The sequence below is a fragment of the Dendrobates tinctorius genome, unplaced genomic scaffold (genome assembly GCF_039654945.1).
Source record: "Dendrobates tinctorius isolate UK_male_01 unplaced genomic scaffold, ASM3965494v1 ptg000189l, whole genome shotgun sequence".
NCBI classification, from domain to species: domain Eukaryota; kingdom Metazoa; phylum Chordata; class Amphibia; order Anura; family Dendrobatidae; genus Dendrobates; species Dendrobates tinctorius.
This window is the reverse complement of record NW_027361856.1, coordinates 9,298,972-9,312,519: the sequence shown is the minus strand read 5'-3', so window position 1 is coordinate 9,312,519 and position 13,548 is coordinate 9,298,972. Positions and strand designations below refer to the sequence as shown.

General features: G+C 50.6%; 1 protein-coding gene across 2 annotated transcripts; it reads left to right on the top strand.

Moving 5' to 3' along the window:
* Window positions 1-204: 204 nt before the first annotated feature.
* DPM3 (dolichyl-phosphate mannosyltransferase subunit 3, regulatory) lies at window positions 205-6,311 on the top strand. 2 transcript variants are annotated; one of them, XM_073552361.1, is made up of 2 exons: window positions 205-419; window positions 5,782-6,311. In XM_073552361.1, the coding sequence occupies exon 2, from the start codon at window positions 5,790-5,792 to the stop codon at window positions 6,066-6,068; it is 279 nt and encodes a 92-aa protein (XP_073408462.1). In that variant the 5' UTR covers window positions 205-419; window positions 5,782-5,789; the 3' UTR covers window positions 6,069-6,311. The 2 variants fall into 2 exon arrangements, with proteins under 2 accessions (XP_073408462.1, XP_073408461.1); XM_073552360.1 differs by having other exon boundaries at window positions 216-386.
* Window positions 6,312-13,548: the final 7,237 nt, after the last annotated feature.

Below are 13,548 nucleotides of genomic sequence, written 5' to 3'. Positions count from 1 at the left end.
AGGGGTCACACAGCACCTGCGAGGGGAGGGGTCACACAGCAGCTGCGAGGGGAGGGGTCACACAGCAGCTGCGGGGGGAGGGGTCACACAGTAGCTCCGCCACGCGCAGTAGGTCCGCCATATGCATGCATAACAAAAAAAAAAACAGAAAAGCGCCAAATGTAAACATTCCGTCTTTATTTCTCACCAGCTACCCTGTGGCTTCGGCTTTGAGTAAGAACCGATGTCGGTGTGACACAATCGCACAAGTGTTCTGGGACTTGTCTAACCTACCAATATAAAGAAACAAGACTACATCTCCCACAATACACGACAGCCCCGCCCACAGCGAGTCACGTGACTGGCCCTACCCGGAAGTTGAGCGTAGACTAGACTGCATCTCCCCGGTAACCGACGTGTCTGGTGATGGGGCCAAAAATGTGTGATTATAGGGGGCTCCTCTAATTATACTGTACGGGGGGTGTAATGTGTGATTATAGGGGGCTCCGCTAATTATACTGTACGGGGGGGGTGTAATGTGTGATTATAGGGGGCTCCGCTAATTATACTGTACGGGGGGGGTGTAATGTGTGATTATAGGGGGCTCCGCTAATTATACTGTACGGGGGGGGTGTAATGTGTGATTATAGGGGGCTCCGCTAATTATACTGTACGGGGGGTGTAATGTGTGATTATAGGGGGCTCCGCTAATTATACTGTACGGGGGGGGGGGGGTGTAATGTGTGATTATAGGGGGCTCCGCTAATTATACTGTACGGGGGGGTGTAATGTGTGATTATAGGGGGCTCCGCTAATTATACTGTACCGGGGGGGTGTAATGTGTGATTATAGGGGGCTCCGCTAATTATACTGTACAGGGGGTGTAATGTGTGATTATAGGGGGCTCCGCTAATTATACTGTACGGGGGGGTGTAATGTGTGATTATAGGGGGCTCCGCTAATTATACTGTACGGGGGGGGTGTAATGTGTGATTATAGGGGGCTCCGCTAATTATACTGTACGGGGGGGGGGGTGTAATGTGTGATTATAGGGGGCTCCGCTAATTATACTGTACGGGGGGGTGTAATGTGTGATTATAGGGGGCTCCGCTAATTATACTGTCCGGGGGGGGGTGTCATGTGTGATTATAGGGGGGCTCCGCTAATTATACTGTACGGGGGGGTGTAATGTGTGATTATAGGGGGCTCCGCTAATTATACTGTACGGGGGGGTGTAATGTGTGATTATAGGGGGCTCCGCTAATTATACTGTACAGGGGCGGTGTAATGTGTGATTATAGGGGGCTCCGCTAATTATACTGTACGGGGGGGTGTAATGTGTGATTATAGGGGGCTCCGCTAATTATACTGTACGGGGGGGTGTAATGTGTGATTATAGGGGGTTCCGCTAATTATACTGTACAGGGGGGGTGTAATGTGCTTAGAGAGGGGCTCCGCTAATTATACTGTACGGGGGGGTGTAATGTGTGATTATAGGGGGCTCCGCTAATTATACTGTAGGGGGGTGTAATGTGTGATTATAGGGGGTTCTGCTAATTATACTGTACAGGGGGGGTGTAATGTGCTTAGAGAGGGGCTCCGCTAATTATACTGTACGGGGGGGTGTAATGTGTGATTATAGGGGGCTCCGCTAATTATACTGTACGGGGGGGTGTAATGTGCTTAGAGAGGGGCTCCGCTAATTATACTGTACGGGGGGGTGTAATGTGTGATTATAGGGGGCTCCGCTCATTATACTGTACAGGGGGTGTAATGTGTGATTATAGGGGGCTCCGCTAATTATACTGTACAGGGGGGGTGTAATGTGTGATTATAGGGGGCTCCGCTAATTATACTGTACGGGGGGGTGTAATATGTGATTATAGGGGGCTCCGCTAATTATACTGTACGGGGGGGTGTAATGTGTGATTATAGGGGGCTCCGCTAATTATACTGTACGGGGGGGGTGTAATGTGTGATTATAGGGGGCTCCGCTAATTATACTGTACGGGGGGGTGTAATGTGTGATTATAGGGGGCTCCGCTAATTATACTGTACGGGGGGGTGTAATGTGTGATTATAGGGGGCTCCGCTAATTATACTGTACGGGGGGGGGGTGTAATGTGTGATTATAGGGGGCTCCGCTAATTATACTGTACGGGGGGTGTAATGTGTGATTATAGGGGGCTCCGCTAATTATACTGTACGGGGGGGTGTAATGTGTGATTATAGGGGGCTCCGCTAATTATACTGTACGGGGGGGTGTAATGTGTGATTATAGGGGGCTCCGCTAATTATACTGTACGGGGGGGTGTAATGTGTGATTATAGCGGGCTCCGCTAATTATACTGTACGGGGGGGGGTGTAATGTGTGATTATAGGGGGCTCCGCTAATTATACTGTACGGGGGGGGGGTGTAATGTGTGATTATAGGGGGCTCCGCTAATTATACTGTACAGGGGGGGTGTAATGTGCTTAGAGAGGGGCTCCGCTAATTATACTGTACGGGGGGGTGTAATGTGTGATTATAGGGGGCTCCGCTAATTATACTGTACGGGGGGGTGTAATGTGTGATTATAGGGGGTTCCGCTAATTATACTGTACGGGGGGGTGTAATGTGCTTAGAGAGGGGCTCCGCTAATTATACTGTACGGGGGGGTGTAATGTGTGATTATAGGGGGCTCCGCTAATTATACTGTACGGGGGGGGTGTAATGTGTGATTATAGGGGGCTCCGCTAATTATACTGTACGGGGGGGTGTAATGTGCTTAGAGAGGGGCTCCGCTAATTATACTGTACGGGGGGGTGTAATGTGTGATTATAGGGGGCTCCGCTAATTATACTGTACAGGGGGGGTGTAATGTGTGATTATAGGGGGCTCCGCTAATTATACTGTACAGGGGGTGTAATGTGTGATTATAGGGGGCTCCGCTAATTATACTGTACAGGGGGGGTGTAATGTGTGATTATAGGGGGCTCCGCTAATTATACTGTACAGGGGGGTGTAATGTGTGATTATAGGGGGCTCCGCTAATTATACTGTACGGGGGGGTGTAATGTGATTATAGGGGGCTCCGCTAATTATACTGTACAGGGGGGGTGTAATGTGTGATTATAGGGGGCTCCGCTAATTATACTGTACGGGGGGGTGTAATGTGTGATTATAGGGGGCTCCGCTAATTATACTGTACAGGGGGGGTGTAATGTGTGATTATAGGGGGCTCCGCTACTTATACTGTACGGGGGGGTGTAATGTGTGATTATAGGGGGCTCCGCTAATTATACTGTACAGGGGGGGTGTAATGTGTGATTATAGGGGCTCCGCTAATTATACTGTCCGGGGGGGTGTCATGTGTGATTATAGGGGGCTCCGCTAATTATACTGTACAGGGGTGTGTAATGTGTGATTATAGGGGGCTCCGCTAATTATACTGTACGGGGGGGTGTAATGTGTGATTATAGGGGGCTCCGCTAATTATACTGTACGGGGGGGTGTAATGTGTGATTATAGGGGGCTCTGCTAATTATACTGTACGGGGGGGGTGTAATGTGTGATTGTAGGGGGCTCTGCTAATTATTCTGTACGGGGGGTGTAATGTGCTTAGAGAGGGGCTCCGCTAATTATACTGTACGGGGGGGATGTAATGTGTTATAGGGGGCTCTGCTAATTATACTGTACGGGGGGGTGTAATGTGTGATTATAGGGGGTGCCGCTAATTATACTGTACGGGGGGGTGTAATGTGCTTAGAGAGGGGCTCCGCTAATTATACTGTACGGGGGGGTGTAATGTGTGATTATAGGGGGCTCCGCTAATTATACTGTACGGGGGGGGTGTAATGTGTGATTATAGGGGGCTCCGCTAATTATACTGTACGGGGGGGTGTAATGTGCTTAGAGAGGGGCTCCGCTAATTATACTGTACGGGGGGGTGTAATGTGTGATTATAGGGGGCTCCGCTAATTATACTGTACAGGGGGGGTGTAATGTGTGATTATAGGGGGCTCCGCTAATTATACTGTACAGGGGGTGTAATGTGTGATTATAGGGGGCTCCGCTAATTATACTGTACAGGGGGGGTGTAATGTGTGATTATAGGGGGCTCCGCTAATTATACTGTACAGGGGGGGTGTAATGTGTGATTATAGGGGGCTCCGCTAATTATACTGTACGGGGGGGGGGTGTAATGTGATTATAGGGGGCTCCGCTAATTATACTGTACAGGGGGGGTGTAATGTGTGATTATAGGGGGCTCCGCTAATTATACTGTACGGGGGGGTGTAATGTGTGATTATAGGGGGTCCGCTAATTATACTGTACAGGGGGGGTGTAATGTGTGATTATAGGGGGCTCCGCTACTTATACTGTACGGGGGGGTGTAATGTGTGATTATAGGGGGCTCCGCTAATTATACTGTACAGGGGGGGTGTAATGTGTGATTATAGGGGGCTCCGCTAATTATACTGTCCGGGGGGGTGTCATGTGTGATTATAGGGGGCTCCGCTAATTATACTGTACAGGGGTGTGTAATGTGTGATTATAGGGGGCTCCGCTAATTATACTGTACGGGGGGGTGTAATGTGTGATTATAGGGGGCTCCGCTAATTATACTGTACGGGGGGGTGTAATGTGTGATTATAGGGGGCTCTGCTAATTATACTGTACGGGGGGGTGTAATGTGTGATTGTAGGGGGCTCTGCTAATTATTCTGTACGGGGGGTGTAATGTGCTTAGAGAGGGGCTCCGCTAATTATACTGTACGGGGGGGATGTAATGTGTTATAGGGGGCTCTGCTAATTATACTGTACGGGGGGGTGTAATGTGTGATTATAGGGGGTGCCGCTAATTATACTGTACGGGGGGGTGTATTGTGTGATTATAGGGGGCTCCGCTAATTACACTGTACGGGGGGGGGGGTTATAATAGGTGGCTCTATGTTTTGGGGGTTGAACTTTGAACTTGGGATTGTCTTATGGTGGGGAAAGAAGCTAGGATGTCTAACACTTGGCGGGGGGGTAGCGTTTGTGTTTGGGAGAGGGAGGATCAATGATGTCTTACACTTGTGGGTTGTATGTTTGCTGGGGATGGACGATCACTGGTGTTACATTTGAGTGGCTGTAGGTGTACTGGGGGAGGATCGGTAGTGTCCTTCACTTGGGGGGGGGGGGGGCTGTGTGTTTACTAGGGGGAGGATCCGTGGTGTCCTGTTTGTGTACAGAGGGGGGGCGCTGTGGTGTCTTCCTTTTGGGAGGTTGTATGTGTACTAGGGGAGGATCGGTGGTGTTTTACACTTTGTATTTGTATGTGTAGTGGGGGGAGGATAGATGGTGTCTCACCCTTGGGGGTTGTATGTGTAGTAGGGGGAGGATCGTTGGTGTCTTAACCTTGTGGGTTATATGAGTACTGGTGGGAGGATCGGTGGTCTCTTACACTTGGGCTGTTGTATTTGTACTGGGGGGAGGATCGGTGGTCTCTTACACTTGGGGGGCTGTATTTATATTGGGGGAGGATCGTTGGTCTCTTACACTTGGGGGGGCTGTATTTGTACTGGGGGAGGATTGGTGGTGTGTTACCATTTATGGTTATATGTGTACTGGGGGAGAATTGGTGGTCTTACCCTTGGGGATTGTATGTGTACAGGGGGAGGATCGGTGGTTTGTTAAACTTTCAGGGCTGTATGTGTACTTTTGGGGGGGGGGGGGGGGGTCTTTGGTGTCTTAAGTTGTGGAGGAGAGGGGACATGTATGTTTACAGTTTGGGGGCTGTATTCGGGGTGCACTCATCATGTTCCTCTTCTTTTGTAGGACTGGAGATGACAAAGCTGGTGGAGTGGCTGCTGGGCCTGAGCCTTCTCTGTGGAGTTTGGGTGACCCTGACTTTTGATCTTCTGGGCATAGCTATGCCCAGGGCATGCTGGGAAGTTGTCTGGCCAATGCCCATCTACCTGCTGGTTGTGTTTGGGTGCTACTCTTTGGGGACTGTTGGGTACCGCGTGGCCACCTTCAACGACTGTGAGGAAGCTGCCCACGAGCTGCAGGCTCAGATCTGTGAGGCAAAGGCTGACTTGAAGCGGCGAGGCTTGCTCTTCTAGAGGAGACATTGGGTCAATCTCCGAACTACAGGTCAATAACCTGAGGCCACCTCCTGATTGTCAGAACCATGAGGTCCCCGTAGCTGACATGCTGTAGAGGAGCAGTATCACCACCTGAGGATGTTTCCAGCTGTGAATCATAACAGCAAAGTGCCACCAACTGACCATACCGGTGCCCTCCGCATTCCAGTTCTGGGCCGGGTTGTAGTGTGTATGAAAATACAGGATGATGATGTCACCTTGTGCTCTCTGGTGGTCTCCATTATTCCCTCATCAGTTATATGGTAGGGAGGGTGTCTCTGCGCTGGGGTATGTGTGAGTGGTGAGGGCATCATGACTGTCTAGATGTGTAGCCACACGTTTCCCAGGATCCTCTTCTTGGCGTGAGATGCTTCCAAAGCTATCATCACAGTGTTACGCTGTAATAAGACATTATCTGACCCATGCCAGTCGGGCACAGTCATAATCTGCTTGCTGCAGGCGACTGATCAGCATCAACTTGCCCCTGGCATAAGTCAGCAAGTACCATGCTCACATCCACAGTTGTAGTCCCTCTGAGCACACGCTTCTCATTCCTAGCACCCCCTTCCATCCCCTTTTCTCCCTTCCATTCCTGGGTGCCTTCCCACTCCATCTCCTCACCTTCTGTGCCAGGCGCCCTCCCCTCCGTCTCTTTTCCTCCCATCCTCAACGCTCCTGTCCCCTTTTGCCCTCCCCTCCGTCCTCCGCCCTCCCTTCCTTGCCGGGCGCCCTCTCTTACATCCCCCTTCCTCTCCAGGCACCCTCCCCTCAGTCCTAATTCCCTCCACTTCTCTTGCCAAGCTCCCTGCCCTCTGTCCTCCTTCCCCCGCCGCCGGGTGCCCTCCCCTCTGTCTCTCGATGGGCACCCTCCAGAGGCGTAGCTAGGGGTTTAGCTCGGGGGGGGGGGGGGGACATCTGAGAGGGCCTCTAACCGGGTAACCCTGATTACAACTATAGCGGCACACCCTGATTGTCGGCAGGAAACCTCTGCTGATGACCATGGTATTACTGAAAATAAATTTCTATTAAAAAAACACTTATTACTGCCATATGGTGCTAGATACCGCTACTGCAGAACATATAGATTACTGTACAGTTATAGTGACTTACAGCCAATGTTATTTCTGATAGAGTTGTTCACCTTTCCCGCCTTTTACTTCTGTCCCAGACCGACATGTCAACTTCTCCAGCCAAGACAGCTGTAGACAGTATAACAAAGAGAGTCAATAGTTCACCGCTCACTCTTTCTGCAGCCCGTTACACCACAACCTCACTTGATTGACTGAGTGCACACTATTATACCTTTACGGTAACACAACAAAGACACGTATGACTTCTCATTTTTCCAGTACCGTTCCCATCTATTCCCTGCCTGCACAAACTCCTCATCCTACTGGTACTGCCACCTTTGACAGTCACAAAACTCTTGAGTGCCCCTATAACAATTGTGCTTCTTAAGTGCCCACTTAACATTTAATATTGTCCCGAGTCCCTAAAATGTACAACTCCCCTATGCACAGAATGAGGGACCCACAGCTCTACTATACACAGTATATTTCCCCTACACACAGTATTATGGGCCCAGACCTTCCCTATGCACAGTATGATGGGGTGCACAGCTCCTCTATGCACAGTATGAAGGGCCCACAGCTGCCCTATACATAGCAGGGTGGGTCAACAGCTCTCCTATGCACAGTATTAGGGGCCCACAGCGGTCCTATACAGTTGTGGCCAAAAGTATTGACACCCCTGCAATTTTGTCAGATAATACTGTTTCTTCCTGAAAATTATTGCAAACACAAATTCTTTGGTATTATTATCTTCATTTAATTTGTCTTAACTGAAAAAAACACAAAAAGAATTGTCCTAAAGCCAAATTGGATATAATTCCACACCAAACATAACAAAGAGGGTGGACAAAAGTATTGGCACTGTTCGAAAAATCATGTGATGCTTCTCTAATTTGTGTAATTAACAGCACCTGTAACTTACCTGTGGCACCTAACAGGTGTTGGCAATAACTAAATTACACTTGCAGCCAGTTGACATGGATTAAAGTTGACTCAACCTCTGTCCTGTGTCCTTGTGTGTACCACATTGAGCATGGAGAAAAGAAAGAAGACCAAAGAACTGTCTGAGGACTTGAGAAACCAAATTGTGAGGAAGCATGAGCAATCTCAAGGCTACAAGTCCATCTCCAAAGACCTGAATGTTCCTGTGTCTACCGTGCGCAGTGTCATCCTATGGGATGGAGGATATGTATGATGGGTATATGGGTACAGGACTATGGGATGGAGGATATGTATGATGGGTATATGGGCATTGGACTATGAGATGAAGGATGTGTGATGGGTATATGGGCACTCGACTGGGATGGCGAATATGTATGATGGGTATATGGGCATGGGACTATGGGATGGAGAATATGTATGATGGGTATATGGGCATGGGACTATGGGATGGAGGATGTGTGATGGGTATATGTGCACTCGACTATGGGATGGAGGATATGTATGATGGGTATATGGGCACGGGCCTATGGGATCGTGGATATGTATGATAGGTATATGGGCACGGGACTATGGGATGGAGGATAATTATAATTTGTTCTAACTAACCACAGTTAGTTACTATGCCCGGGCAGCGCCGGGCTGTTCAGCTAGTACTATATATTGGCCCTCACACTTTATATTAGCCTCTACAGTAGACTCCACATTGTATGATGGCCCCTAAACTGTAGAATGTCGCTCATATTAACTCTGACACTGTATAATGGCCCCATAGTAATCCCCACACTAGGGGATTCAGAACAGCATGTCTCGCTTCATCCACCAACGTCACATCCTGGACAGTCTGTGGTGCAATGTGACGTTGCACCACAGACTGTCCAGGAGTTGACGCTTTAGTCCAGGTCTGGGAGGAGATCCCTCAGAACATCTGCAGGCATTTTGGGGGTCTCTCCAAATCCAGGCCTCCATCGGTTCAAAAATTTGATTTCCATTGATTTGTGTGATTATGTTGACAGCACATTCAACTTTGTACAGAACAAAGTATTCAATAGAATATTTCATTCATTTAGATCTAGGATGTGTTACTTGAGTGTTCCCTTTATTTTTTTGAGCAGTGCATATGGGAGGGGGGAAACTTTTCAAGATGGGTGGTGACCACGGCGGCCATTTTGAAGTCAACCATTTTGGATCCAACTTTATTTTTTTCAAATGGGAAGAGTTTTATGTGACACATCAAACTTATTGAGAATTTCACAAGAAGAACAATGGTGTGCTTGGTTTTAATGTAACTTTATTCTCATGAGTTATTTACAAGTTTGACAACTTATAAAATATGTTCAAAGTGCTGCCCATTGTGTTAGATTGCCAATGCAACCCTCTCCTCCCACTCTTGACACACTGATAGCAACACCGTAGAAGAAATGCTAGCACAGGCTTCCAGTATCCGTTGTTTCAGATGCTGCACATCTCGCATCTTCACAGCATAGACAATTGCCTTCAGATGACCCCAAAGATAAAAGTCTAACGGGGCCAGATCGGGAGACCCTGGTGGCCATTCAACTGGCCCACAACGACCAATCCACTTTCCAGGAAACTTCATGTAGGAATGCTCGGACCTGACACCCATAATTGATGGTATGGTGTGGTATATAGGGTACAAAGATAGTGGGGCCATTCTTCATGAATGGAAACCTCAATGCCACTGGATATCTGAAATTGCTACATGATGATGTGTTGCCCTCTTTATGCACTGAAGATGGCACGTTCCCTGAGACTTTCCAGCAAGATAGTGCACCACCACATTATGGGTGTCAGGTCCGAGTATTCCTACAAGGAATCTGTTCCCCTTAGACTAGCATTTCTTCTACGGTGTTGCTATCAGTGTGTCAAGAGTGGGAGGAGAGGGTGGCATTGACAACACAATGGGCAGCACTTTGAACACATTTTATAAGTGGTCATAAACTTGTAAATAACTTGTGAAAGAATAAAGTTACGTTAAAACCAAGCACACCATTGATTTTCGTGTGAAATTCTCAATATGTTTGATGTGTCACATGACCCTCTTTCCATTGGCAAAAATAAAGTTGGATCCAAAATGGCCGACATGAAAATGGCCGCCACGGTCACAACCCATCTTGAAAAGTTCCCCCCCTCTGCCATATACTAATGTGCCACAAACTGGAAGTTGATATCACCAACCATTCCCATTTTATTTAGGTGTATCCATATAAATGGCCCACCCTGCATAATGGCCCCCACACTATACAAGGGCCCCCTGAGATTGTATTCACATTGGACGAATTGGATTGTGAACATAATGCAATTCTTGTTGTATACCTCTCTTGAGTGCGGAGTTCTACTTATATGAACATTTAATAATGTCCCCCAGAGTCCCTCCATGTACAGTAATAATGGCCCCAGTATCGGTGATGTGAATAGGCAGTCATGTGATCATGGGTATACAACTTGCAGTCGTGTCTACTACACTCTTTTGGCTTTTCTCAATTCTTTTTTATTGAAAGACGCTAAATCTAGTTGGCATGTGCAAACCGCATACATGAGCTTGCATGACCGCCTGATCGCACCTGATGGGAGTCATGGCAGCAGGCGCACTGCACCTTGTCATGATTTGGCCCTCTGCAGTCTCATAGATTGCAGAATTTTATTCCAAGCCTGGACTACCCCTTTAAAGGGAGCCTGACAGGTGATGCAGGCTGCTCAATCTATGTACAGCGTGTATCAGGCCCCGGCTGTAGTCCCTCACCAGGTATGAATGTCTCTGTAAAGCTGCAGGGTTTGAGAGAAAATCATACTAACAGCTGCTGGGGAGCGAGTGGCTGACAGTGACTGACAAGTGTCTTCCTAGGTGCGCGTACAGCAGAGTTGTCAGTCACTGTCAGCGTGTGGGTAGAAGCTGTCAGCCGCCGGGGACCTGTCTGTAGGACTAATGCACAGCACCGCACTGTCAGCGTGTGGGGAGAAGCTGCCGGGGACCTGTCTGTAGGACTAGTGCACAGCACCGCACTGTCAGCGTGTGGGGAGAAGCTGCCGGGGACCTGTCTGTAGGACTAGTGCACAGCACCGCACTGTCTGTGTGGGGAGAAGCTGCCAGGGACCTGTCTGTAGGACTAGTGCACAGCACCGCACTGTCAGCGTGTGGGGAGAAGCTGCCAGGGACCTGTCTGTAGGACTAATGCACAGCACCGCACTGTCAGCATGTGGGGAGAAGCTGCCAGGGACCTGTCTGTAGGACTAATGCACAGCACCGCACTGTCAGCGTGTGGGGAGAAGCTGCCAGGGACCTGTCTGTAGGACTAGTGCACAGCACCGCACTGTTAGCGTGTGGGGAGAAGCTGCCAGGGACCTGTCTGTAGGACTAGTGCACAGCACCGCACTGTCAGCGTGTGGGGAGAAGCTGCCAGGGACCTGTCTTTAGGACTAGTGCACAGCACCGCACTGTCAGCGTGTGGGGAGAAGCTGCCAGGGACCTGTCTGTAGGACTAGTGCTCAACACCGCACTGTCAGCGTGTGGGGAGAAGCTGCCAGGGACCCGTCTGTAGGACTAGTGCATAGCACCGCACTGTCAGCGTGTGAAGAGAAGCTGCCAGGGACCTGTCTGTAGGACTAGTGCACAGCACCGCACTGTCAGCGTGTGGGGAGAAGCTGCCAGGGACCTGTCTGTAGGACTAGTGCACAGCACCGCACTGTCAGCGTGTGGGGAGAAGCTGCCAGGGACCTGTCTGTAGGACTAGTGCACAGCACCGCACTGTCAGCATGTGGGGAGAAGCTGCCAGGGACCTGTCTGTAGGACTAGTGCACAGCACCACACTGTCAGCGTGTGAGGAGAAGCTGCCAGGGACCTGTCTGTAGGACTAGTGCACAGCACCGCACTGTCAGCGTGTGGGGAGAAGCTGCCAGGGACCTGTCTGTAGGACTAGTGCACAGCACCGCACTGTCAGCATGTGGGGAGAAGCTGCCAGGGACCTGTCTGTAGGACTAGTGCACAGCACCGCACTGTCAGCGTGTGGGGAGAAGCTGCCAGGGACCTGTCTGTAGGACTAGTGCACAGCACCGCACTGTCAGCGTGTGGGGAGAAGCTGCCAGGGACCTGTCTGTAGGACTAGTGCACAGCACCGCACTGTCAGCGTGTGGGGAGAAGCTGCCAGGGACCTGTCTGTAGGACTAGTGCACAGCACCGCACTGTCAGCGTGTGGGGAGAAGCTGCCAGGGACCTGTCTGTAGGACTAGTGCACAGCACCGCACTGTCAGCGTGTGGGGAGAAGCTGCCAGGGACCTGTCTGTAGGACTAGTGCACAGCACCGCACTGTCAGCGTGTGGGGAGAAGCTGCCAGGGACCTGTCTGTAGGACTAGTGCACAGCACCGCACTGTCAGCGTGTGGGGAGAAGCTGCCAGGGACCTGTCTGTAGGACTAGTGCACAGCACCGCACTGTCAGCATGTGGGGAGAAGCTGCCAGGGACCTGTCTGTAGGACTAGTGCACAGCACCGCACTGTCAGCGTGTGGGGAGAAGCTGCCAGGGACCTGTCTGTAGGACTAGTGCACAGCACCGCACTGTCAGCGTGTGGGGAGAAGCTGCCAGGGACCTGTCTGTAGGACTAGTGCACAGCACCGCACTGTCAGCGTGTGGGGAGAAGCTGCCAGGGACCTGTCTGTAGGACTAGTGCACAGCACCGCACTGTCAGCGTGTGGGGAGAAGCTGCCAGGGACCTGTCTGTAGGACTAGTGCACAGCACCGCACTGTCAGCGTGTGAGAAGCTGCCAGGGACCTGTCTGTAGGACTAGTGCATAGCACCGCACTGTCAGCGTGTGGGGAGAAGCTGCCAGGGACCTGTCTGTAGGACTAATGCACAGCACCGCACTGTTAGCGTGTGGGGAGAAGCTGCCGGGGACCTGTCTGTAGGACTAGTGCACAGCACCGCACTGTCAGCGTGTGGGGAGAAGCTGCCAGGGACCTGTCTGTAGGACTAGTGCACAGCACCGCACTGTCAGCGTGTGGGGAGAAGCTGCCAGGGACCTGTCTGTAGGACTAGTGCACAGCACCGCACTGTCAGCGTGTGAGAAGCTGCCAGGGACCTGTCTGTAGGACTAGTGCATAGCACCGCACTGTCAGCGTGTGGGGAGAAGCTGCCAGGGACCTGTCTGTAGGACTAATGCACAGCACCGCACTGTTAGCGTGTGGGGAGAAGCTGCCGGGGACCTGTCTGTAGGACTAGTGCACAGCACCGCACTGTCAGCGTGTGGGGAGAAGCTGCCAGGGACCTGTCTGTAGGACTAGTGCACAGCACCGCACTGTCAGCGTGTGGGGAGAAGCTGCCAGGGACCTGTCTGTAGGACTAATGCACAGCACCGCACTGTTAGCGTGTGGGGAGAAGCTGCCGGGGACCTGTCTGTAGGACTAGTGCACAGCACCGCACTGTCAGCGTGTGGGG

Bases quoted from the DNA above. Each gene is read 5' to 3' on its own strand.
- DPM3 (XM_073552361.1), top strand. From the start codon at position 5,790: ATGACAAAGCTGGTGGAGTGGCTGCTGGGCCTGAGCCTTCTCTGTGGA.